Consider the following 11,122-nt stretch of genomic DNA (forward strand, 5'->3'; position numbering starts at 1 on the left):
AAATAGTACTACTAAATATGTTGAGAAAGTAATAAAGAAAGCTGCAAAACAATTTAAAAGCACACAAATAGAACGATACTTAGCCTTTTTCGAAACAGCGAGCAGTCACGCAAAAAATAAGTTAACGTGTGAAAAATGTAAATATTTCACACTGAGGCATATTACCTGAAAAACATTAGCTAAAAGGGTAGAACGTGTGATGTAACAGAATATTCGACTGAGGTGTACACTGGGGGTAGAACCTCTGGTGGGAGACAGGTCATGCTCTCTAGGGGGTAGTTCGTCCACCTTTGGTCCCCACTTGTCACTTAGCTCTCACCAGTGGCTCCACGAAGTTGTAGCGTGCACAGCAGCCACACCCCGGGCAACAGCTTCGACTGGGTCCCAATCCCTCGGTGATCTAGGTATGTCTACCCTACGCACGTAAAGACTGGGTTCGTTAGACGACGCGGATGAACCGACAGCTGGTCAACGGACAAGAAGGCGTTTCTCAGCATAGCGTTGTGGAACTCTAAGGGCATGACAAGACACATAGGACATCATGGCCATCCACTGCACCTGTTTCCGTCTCCAGCCGTCTCGACTCTGTCTTGCCACTGGATCAAGATGGTCTCGGGCGAGAGAGTGAGGTCGACGAACTGCGCAACTCTTCCTCACTTAAATCCAAGTCATTGCGCAAGTCACTTAGTCATCCATTCCATCCCATCAATCACCGACAAGTCCTGTGGCGACAGGCAAGCAACTAAGCGGCAGGGGTTGGTACATTGGAAGCCGTCGCCGCAATCCTGCACACAGGCGGCCCAGGGCATTGGTCACTCTTCGCTGACATGGAGCAGCAGTGAAGTCCGGCAGCACCCTGGGTGTGAGCAGTCATTTTCAGGAATGCACTGCTCACCTCCATGGCTTGAGGAAGGGGCTTCAGCCATCTGCGCACGCACAGACAGAGCCAGTCCTAGAAACCCTAGGATGACTAGAGTGGTCCTCGTCGACCCAACGGACGAACAAAGACACTGCAAAAAGAGCTTAACAAGATATAGGATAAAAAGACTGGATTTTAGGAAAAAATACTAATAACTAGTGAAATTAAGATTTATATATCTGGAAATTAGCAGGACTTTTGAGGAAGAAAAAAGCATTTTATTCTTAAAAAAAAAAAAAGCATTATTCCACTTGCAATTCTTAAATTAAACATCCTCAGGATGTTGCAGGATTTTTAAACAAGATTTTCTATGAGGGGGAAAACCAAAATATCTTAATTGAATAATTATGTTTTCAATGCTTTATCTTTTGAACTAGAATAAACAAAATATAATAATGTATGCTACAATAAAATTATGCTGTAAATTCAATAAGTAAATAGCTTTTAAAACTAGGAAAACTTCTAGAAATAAAACTCGAAATTTTGGCATGTGACAAACAATTGAATGAGCTAAAAAGCTAGCATGCTGTTATCATACTAACATGCTAAACGTTAACATACACTATATTGGCAAAAGTATTTGGCCACTTGCATTGACTCACATATGAACTTGAAGTGCCATCCCATTCCTAACCCATAGGGTTCAATATGATGTCGGTCCACCTTTAGCAGCTATTACAGCTCCAACTCTTCTGGGAAGGCTGTCCACAAGGTTGCGGCCAAGCCCAACTCCTGAAAAACAACCCCACACCATAATTCCTCCTCCACCAAATTTCACACTCGGCACATTGCAGTCCGAAATGTACCATTCTACTGGCAACCTCCAAACCCAGACTCGTCCATCAGATTGCCAGATGCAAAAGCGTGATTCATCACTCCAGAGAACTGCTCTAGAGTCCAGTGGCGACGTGCTTTACACCACTGCATCCCACGCTTTGCATTGGACTTGGTGATGTATGGCTTACATGCAGCTGCTCGGCCATGGAAACCCATTCCATGAAGCTCTGCGTACTGTACGTGGGCTAATTGGAAGGTCACATGAAGTTTGGAGCTCTGTAGCAACTGACTGTGCAGAAAGTCGGCGACCTCTTTGCACTATGTTGACCCCTCTCTGTCAGTTTACGTGGCCTACCACTTCGTGGCCGAGTTGCTGTTGTTCCCAAACTCTTCCATTTTCTTATAATAAAGCCAACAGTTGATTTTGGATTATTTAGGAGCGAGGAAATTTCACGACTGGATTTGTTGCACATGTGGCATCCTATGACAGTTCCACGCTGGAAGTCACTGAGCTCCTGAGTGCGTCCCATTCTTTCACAAATGTTTGTAGAAACAGTCTCCATGCGTAAGTGCTTGATTTTATACACCTGTGGCCGGGCCAAGTGATTAGGACACCTGATTCTGATCATTTGGGTGTGTGGCCAAATACTTTTGGCAATATAGTGTATGTGCAACAGTAACAAAATAATTGACAGTGAGGCTCATACCTGTAAATATGTGCTAGAATGCTAACTTTTAAGTTATCTAACATTATCAAGAAGCATTTATAATTTTAAATCGGTCCTGAACAAGTAGAATATTTTGATGTTATATGGGTTGAAATGTCGACATTTTCCGAGAAAAAAAAGTGTCAAAAAATAAACTGAACATTTTGAACGTGGAATGTATTGTCAATACTGTATTTATGCTTTTCAGTATAGAATGTACGCAAAATACATTGCACATTTGTCCAAAGTCTTGGCGTATAATAAACATTTCTACAAACATTAGATTGGCGACTTGCTGACAAACAGAAACAGGTGCTCACCATCCAACCCGGTTTATTAAAATTGCACATGGAGAAGCTCCAGTATGCTTGTCTCGCACTCTTCCTGCCAGGTTTCTGTCTTGTGTCTGATCCAGAATGCACATTCAGCAACTTTTACTTAAGAAAATGTCAACACAGTTCAATGGACAAGTACAAGTATCTAATTTATGAAACATGAAGGGAAAAAGGTGCTGTCCTCCTCAACGGTTTGGACTTTGTCGAATAAGAACTCACCAAGTGGCTTTCCGATTCACCGTCTTAGATAGACTTTATTGTTATTGTTTGAATAAAATAAATACAGTTCTGATGGCTGTTCCGGAAAGGCAGACATCTTGTCGCTTCATGGCTCTTCTCAAAATTAGGGGGTTTGTCCTGTGGGTTTCCATAGGTTACCGGTCCTGGAATGTTGAGATTATGGGAGTTGCTGCTCACAAACACATCACGTGCTGTGATATAGTGTGTGTGTGTGTGACTTTAAAACTAACCATTTACAGTAATAATGATATCATAGTTAGCATGCAGAAACATAATGGAGAGATCAATATATCCATTTCATCAAGTGTATGCGAGCCACATGTGTAGTTTGCATTGCTAATCCAATAACTGCATGGCAAAGTTTCGCTCACTACAGCTCGTGAACAGACCACCCGTCAACTCCTGAGACACTTTCACCCTTCACTCGGAGTGGGAAATCCACCTTCTCCCACTAAGAACCGTAACCTCGGATCTCCAAGTGCTGGGTCCGGTTTCAGGATGTCCACACTGAGATGTGAACCTTGACGCTCACAAATACAGGACACAAAATCAACAGTGAAATAAATATTCTTGTATTTTTGATCTTTGACGTTTAAAGTACTTTAGTAAAAATTGCTGAATTTGCACATTTAATGTTTAAATACAGGGCAGAAATCAAATCAAATCAAATCAACCTTATTTATAAAGCACATTTAAAATTTACCACAGGGGTTGCCAAGGTGCTGTACAATAGGCAGGTTAAAAGATAACACAAGAAAAATGAGAAAACACAACATGATAAAAAAAGAGCAAACACAAAGGAGATACAAAAAAAACAAGAGAAAGAGGTTCACAGCAGGTGCATTATGGGACACCATAGCAGGATGGAGATCACAGAGTGTTAAAGGCCAGGGAATAAAAGTGTGTTTTTAAGAGCGATTTAAAAACAGGAAGAGAGGAGGCCTGTCTAACACTCAAAGGTAAGTCGTTCCAGAGCTTGGGAGCAGCGGCGGCGAAAGCTCTGTCACCTCTAAGCTTCAGCCTTGTGTCAGGGACCGTCATCAGCAGCTGATCGGCTGATCTTAGGTATCGGGGGGTGGAGTAAGGCTGAAGGAGGTCGGAGTGATATGTTTGAGCGAGGTTGTTCAGACATTTGAAAACAAATAGTAGGAGTTTAAAGTTGATTCGGTAGCGCACAGGGAGCCAGTGAAGGGACGCTAGTATAGGGGAGATGTGCTCACGCCTGCGGGTCTGTGTTAGCAGACGAGCAGCAGAGTTCTGCACAAGCTGCAGGCGGGCGAGGGAGGCCTGGTTAATGCCTACATACAGGGCATTGCAGTAAAGACGAGTCCAGATAAAGGCGTGGATTAATTTCTCAAGATCGGGTCCTGACAAAAGTGGTTTCACTTTCGCTATTTGGCGTAGTTGATAAAAGCTTTTTTGAACGACGCTGCTGATTTGCTTTTCGAACTTAAAATCTGAATCGAACTTAACCCCCAGGTTTGTGACACAGTCGCTGAGATACGGGGTCAGAGTGCCGAGGTCAACATTGGGGGAGGGAGAGCGACTTGGACCGAACAACATAACTTCTGTTTCATTTAGGCTCAGGTTGTTAACTGAAAGCCAGGCTGTGATGTCGTGCAGGCAGTCAATGAGACGTTGGACCGTGTTGTTTTGTGCCATAGGAAAGTAGATCTGGCAGTCATCAGCATAAAAATTGAATGCAATATGGTGCTTCCTGAAAACAGAACCAAGGGGTAGAAGGTTAAGCGCAAATAAAAGAGGGCCATGGATTGACCCCTGGTGGACCCCATGTGGAAGAGGAGCTGTGGAAGACACAAAGCTGTCTATTTTTACACTAAAACTCCTGTCAGTCAGGTACGACCTGAACCAGTTGAGGGCGGCGGCCTTAATGCCCACACAGTTCTTAAGACGAGTGATTAAGGTGGCGTGGTCGACGGTGTCAAACGCAGCAGACAGATCTAAAAGCACCAGGACAACACATTTACTGGAATCTGTTGACTGGAGGATATCATTAGACACTTTTAGAAGTGCTGACTCTGTGCTGTGGAGGGCTCTGAAACCGGACTGGAACAGCTCAGTGATACCATTATCTTCAGAAGGCTTAGATGAGGCTGCAGCAAATCCCTCTACTTGATGCACAAGCGAGGCATCTGCTCTTGAGTACACTGCACTCAGCACTGAGTGCACTTGAATACATGGTGGCAACCTATGATGATGTCGTCTTCTCTGATTACTAAGGGAGTCTTAGAATACTCAACGATTAAATTCGCAGGAGTCTAATTCCACTCTCAAACTCGCAAACAAATCGTTAAACATTGATGGCCTCTCCTTCTAGGCGAGTTGAGGACCCTAGGGCTTCTGCATACAGCAGGTGTTTTGGGAGGATGTTACGAGATGGGCCACGTGGGGCTGTGCCTAGGGATGATGTGTGATAAGAAATTATCAAGTTCGAGCCCATTATCGAATCCTCTTATCGAACCGATTCCTTATCGATTCTCTTATCGAATCCAGATAGGTTGTTGAATATGGAAAAAAACCACAATATTTGGTTTAACAAAAGCTCACTTTTATTGAAAAACATAAAATAAAAGAAATACATAAATATTGACTGTTACCCCCCTAAAAAAAATAAATATTGACTGTTGTTACCCAAAGTATATATTAAGTGGGATTTTTCAGAAAAACAAATATATACAGTAACACAAAAACAACTTGTCTCTGTGATCACTGTAGGTGAATAGCCATGCCTTGAGGCATTTTTTCCGGTCCATTATTTTTGCTGCTTGTGTGATATCACAGGAAATGACGTAGCTCAGTCATTAGACTGGGCAGGGCATTTCTTGTGGGACGGGATTCGAATAATGAACCAACTCTTTTTCTTTACTATAGTGGCCTCGATAACGGGAACCGATTCTCAAAAAGGGATTTGAGTCCATGAAATCGGTTCTTTTCTTATCGAACGGTTCTTTTCTTATCGAACGGTTCTTTTCTTATCGAACAACCGGGAGAACCGGTTTCGAACATCATCCCTAGATGTGCCGCCTGCTTCATCGGCCCAAGTGGGACACGCCACGTGTTTGGTTATGAAGCGATGTTTACGTCCAGTAGATAGTCACGTTTGATCGTCTTCAGGGCCAATGCGAGGGCCTGACTAAACTGTCCAAGCTCTACCGTGTTTATTTGATTATCGGAGTGTTCAAAGTTTTTTCAGTGATGTTGAAAAAGTTGCAAACGAGGTGTGTTTATTTGTGGGGTTCTCTATTAGCTGTTAAAAAAAACTATGTTTGACTACGGGCAAAGTCAGATTTGACATTGCTTGGTGAAAGACTGTGGGCCATTTTCTCCAGTTTTTTACACACTTGAAGGTATGCACGTTTTTCTTATTCGTGTGCTCCCATCCAGCCTGTGGACACGCCCATACTGACTGAATGTAACTCTGTAGTCTAGATGAAACTTTGTTTACTTGCTGTTATAACCACCCTGATGTCACAATGTGTACTAGACAGCTGTGTGTGTGTGTGTGTGTGTGTGTGTGTGTGTGTGTGTGTGTGTGTGTGTGTGTGTGTGTGTGTGTGTGCGTGCGTGCGTGCGTGCGTGCGTGCGTGCGTGCGTGCGTGCGTGCGTGCGTGCGTGCGTGCGTGCGTGCGTGCGTGCGTGCGTTGTATTTGTACCCTTCTTGAGACATCAACAAGGAAAAGTACCTTCTATATGAGGACCAGTGAACAAGTTAGGACCGAAATCATGGTCCCAAGAAATTTAAATGCGCCCCCTTTGGCCAAAATTACTTTAAAAAAAAATGTATATTGTATATAGAGGCATACTGTAATAACTTGAAGTAAATAATGAAGATTAAAACCAATTACAAAAAAAAGAACTAAAAGCAGTCTTTTTCTCACAATTTGTCGACTTTTTTCTTATAAATTGGGAAGAATTTCTCATATTCTTTCTGTTTCTGTAATATTGCAATATTTTCTCGTAAAATTACTTTTTTATTTAAAATTATAACTTTTTCATTCAAAATGGTGACATTTGTCATAAAATTCTGACTTTTATCACAATATTGCCAATTTTTGTGGTGTTCTTGTAAAATAGTGAACTTTTTTGAGTAAAATTATGAATTTTGTCATAATTTTGACAAGTAAAATTCCGATTATTATTATAACATTGCCCACATTTTAAAGTTTGCCTATAAAATTGTGACTTTTGTTGAGTAAAATTACGACTCTTTTCATAAAATTGCCAAAATGTTAAGCTTTTCTTGTAAAATTCCAACTTTTATCTTAATATTGCACAAATGTTCAGTTTTTCTTGTAAGATTTTGACTTGCGTTGAGTAAAATTACGACTTTTATTATAGTACTAGAGGTAGGCATTCTTCGGAGGTCTCAAGAAGGTAACAAATACAAGGAAGTGTGTGTGTGTGTGTGTGTGTGTGTGTGTGTGCGCAAAGCGGAGAGTGATAGATGACAGAAGTATCGTATTTTACGGACTATAAGCCGCTACTGTTTTCCCAAGTATTGAACCCTGCGGTTTATAGAAAGGTGCGGCTAATCTATGGATTTTTCTTCGCTAACGGCTAAATCTTAGGACGGATTAAGCAAAGAAATCAAACAATGTACTAAAATTATCTACTTTAAATTATCTAGGGGAGACCAAAAGCAATGGAGCAATGGATGTCGAGTGGGTCTGACATAATATTGTGAAAGTCCAGTCCATAGTGGATCCAACATATCAGCGAAAGTCCAGCCCACAGTGGATCCAACACAACAGTGAGAGTCCATTCCATAGTGGGGCCAGCAGGAAACCGTCCCGAGCGGAGACGGGTCAGCAGCGTAGAGATGTCCCCAAAAAAGGAGAACATTTTATCTCATAAAGGATGAATAAAGACATCAATGACTTCTGTTTTGTTGGATCAGCTGTTTTACTGCCGTGTTACAGGCACCTTTTGGAAACCATTCAAATATGTAAACAAAATCTTTCTATGTAAATATCTCGTTTCACAACGTACCAATATATGTCTGCGGCTTATAGTCCAGTGCGGCTAATATATGAAAATAATGTTTTCCCTTCTAGTATTTAGTGTGTGCGGCTAATAGTCCGAAAAATGTGGTAGTTTATTTCCTTCACTGTGAAGGGTTGGGGCGTGCACAAGCTGGCAGGAGTTTGCCGCTGCCATCTTTCTACAACGAGGCACAGCTGCAGCGGGTGGGAAGTTAATGCAAAACTTATTTTAAAGCACAGAACCTTAAAACTCAAATAACATTTACAAAGTAACCGCTTCCTGGAGATGATAGTCAATGAATCAAATGGTTTCAAAAGATTGAATAGAAATGACAAGTATTTAAAAACCTAAATTGAATCCTTCTATTCTTGTTGTGAGTATTTACATTACAAGAAGTTATAGTGTGTTTAGGAAACATCCGGGTATGAACCTCACATGCACAAATAGCAGAGAGCAGATCCCATGGTCTCCAAACTGGACATCCTAAAACTGTGTCAATAAAAGGAGATGAGTAGTACCACAGAGACCACTGGGGGACAAACTCTTGACCTATTGAACAGAATGAGTGGATGACCAACTACAGTAACTGATGTTTAAGCAATTAGAAGTAATGGATTACTCCAGTCCCAGACAAAGGAGTGTGACCCCTGATTGGTCCCTGGATTAAACCATAACCATAAATGTTGACTGATGTCTACCCAAAACTACTGGTTATGTAAATAATATTAATATGTCTACGTGACCGTGTGAGAGGTGTAGTCTTACTCTTGTCTTGTCTTCATTGTTTGCTCTATCTTTAGCAAATATTATAGCTGGGTGGGAATTCATCCTATCAACCACGCAGTCAGCGGTTCTGTTGGGCTTCCAGCACCTGTCAGCAGATAATAAAGTTTAATGGTCCAACAAAGGCAGAATAATCACTCAGCCTCTCAAAGGAGGTTTGTGGTGAGCTCTGACTTGGGATATCTGCTCCAAACAATGAACACTGACTTGTGATATCTGATCCAAACAATGAACACTCTGACTTGGGATATCTGCTCCAAACAATGAACACTGACTTGTGATATCTGATCCAAACAATGAACACTCTGACTTGGGATATCTGCTCCAAACAATGAACACTCTGACTTGTGATATCTGCTCCAAACAGTGAAAACTCTGACTTGTGAAATCTGCTCCAAACAATGAACACTCTGACTTGGGATATCTGCTCCAAACAATGACCACTCTGACTTGTGATATCTGCTCCAAACAATGAACACTTTGACTTGTGATATCTGCTCCAAACAATGAACACTCTGTCTTGGGATATCTGATCCAAACAATGAACACTCTTACTTGTGATATCTGCTCCAAACAATGAACACTGACTTGTGATATCTGCTCCAAACAATGAACACTCTGACTTGTGATATCTGCTCCAAACAATGAACACTCTGACTTGGGATATCTGCTCCAAACAATGAACACTCTGACTTGTGATATCTGCTCCAAACAATGAACACTCTGACTTGGGATATCTGCTCCAAACAATGAACACTCTGACTTGTGATATCTGCTCCAAACAATGAACACTTTGACTTGTGATATCTGCTCCAAACAATGAACACTCTGTCTTGGGATATCTGATCCAAACAATGAACACTCTTACTTGTGATATCTGCTCCAAACAATGAACACTGACTTGTGATATCTGCTCCAAACAATGAACACTCTGACTTGTGATATCTGCTCCAAACAATGAACACTCTGACTTGTGATATCTGCTCCAAACAATGAACACTCTGACTTGGGATATCTGCTCCAAACAATGACCACTCTGACTTGGGATATCTGCTCCAAACAATGAACACTCTGACTTGGGATATCTGCTCCAAACAATGACCATTATGACTTGTGATATCTGCTCCAAACAATGAACACTAAGGAGGTCTGTTAGTCGTTCGTGACCAAGCAGCTCGTCCTTTAACAACCTGCATTCTTTGTGTGCTCCTGCAAGTGGAGTTGTGTATTGAAGTTTCCCCTGACCGTACATCAGCCGTCTGCTAGGATTTGTCTGCTAAGTGGTGCATGGCGAGCAGCCAGAGAGGTTATTACAAGTTTCCACTGCTGAGGCTGCTGATGGACACCAATTCACTGGTGGGTCTGTACCGTGTGATCGTCTTCCTGCACCTCGCTGCCTCAGACGTTCACCCCTGCTTCCATTTTGACTGCAATGCATTGATGAAGGCTTTCACCACCGTGCAGCATTAAGTACACTTTTACATCTTCTGAAGCAAGAATCTGCTCTCCCATTAATAGTCTTTAGGCAGCAGCACACACATTAGATTCATTGAATAAATCATTTAAGAACGACGTTGCTCTCTAAAGCCGTGTACACGGTGGTAGCGGCAGGAGACAATTAGGGTCAGGAACCAGCTTCACATACTCTCCCACCACTCCTTGGCGTATTAAATGCCACTGTGAACCTTGTGAGATTGGGCCAAAACATCCGGAGTCTGGCTCGCTAACATTAGCTAATAGCTTTTGAACTTTTCAAGTGAAGCTATAATTAGATGGACTCTCATGCGATCAATAGAAAACAGCGTGGTTAACGTGTCAAGATCATCTCTTATGAATTGTAATGCAGGAGTCCCTCAAGGATCAATTCTGGGGCCAATATTATTTGTTGAAGTGGTGATTCAATTCAGTTTGTCCCAAACGTTTTGCTGTAGTCAGGAAGTAGTTTGCCATTACGGTAAATGGGCCAGTCTTGTACAGTGAAACCTCGATTGACAAACCTTGTTTGGTGTGGGTTCACAGTGTGGCGCATATTTGTAACAGTGTTAAACTTGTTTATACGGCCACCCTCAGTGTGACCTGTATGGCTGTTGACCAAGAATGCCTGGTATTTACTTGTGTGTGTGAAAAGCCGTAGATATCATGTGACTGGGCCGGCACGCAAAGGCAGTGCCTTTAAGGTTTATTGGCTCTCTGTACTTCTCCATACGTCCATGTACACAGCGGCGTTTTAAAAAGTCATACATTTTACTTTTTGAAACCGATACAGATAATTTTGAAACCGATACCGATGATTTCCGATAATACATTTTAAAGCATTTATCGGCCGATAATATCAGCAGTCCGATATTATCGGACAA

The 11,122-nt window shown here is 41.9% G+C and overlaps 1 protein-coding gene across 1 annotated transcript in view; it reads left to right on the top strand.

Annotated features, from left to right (window-relative positions):
- Positions 1–7,875, top strand: part of pigg (phosphatidylinositol glycan anchor biosynthesis class G (EMM blood group)) — a 134,498-nt gene extending 126,623 nt beyond the window's left edge. Inside the window, exon 13 of the mRNA XM_061929798.1 lies at positions 7,627–7,875. Within this exon, the coding sequence (XP_061785782.1) occupies positions 7,627–7,675 (49 nt within the window). The 3' untranslated portion in view covers positions 7,676–7,875. The remainder of the gene's footprint in view (positions 1–7,626) is intronic.
- Positions 7,876–11,122: the final 3,247 nt, after the last annotated feature.

Source organism: Nerophis lumbriciformis, linkage group LG34, assembly GCF_033978685.3.
Source record: "Nerophis lumbriciformis linkage group LG34, RoL_Nlum_v2.1, whole genome shotgun sequence".
Taxonomy (NCBI): Eukaryota; Metazoa; Chordata; class Actinopteri; order Syngnathiformes; family Syngnathidae; genus Nerophis; species Nerophis lumbriciformis.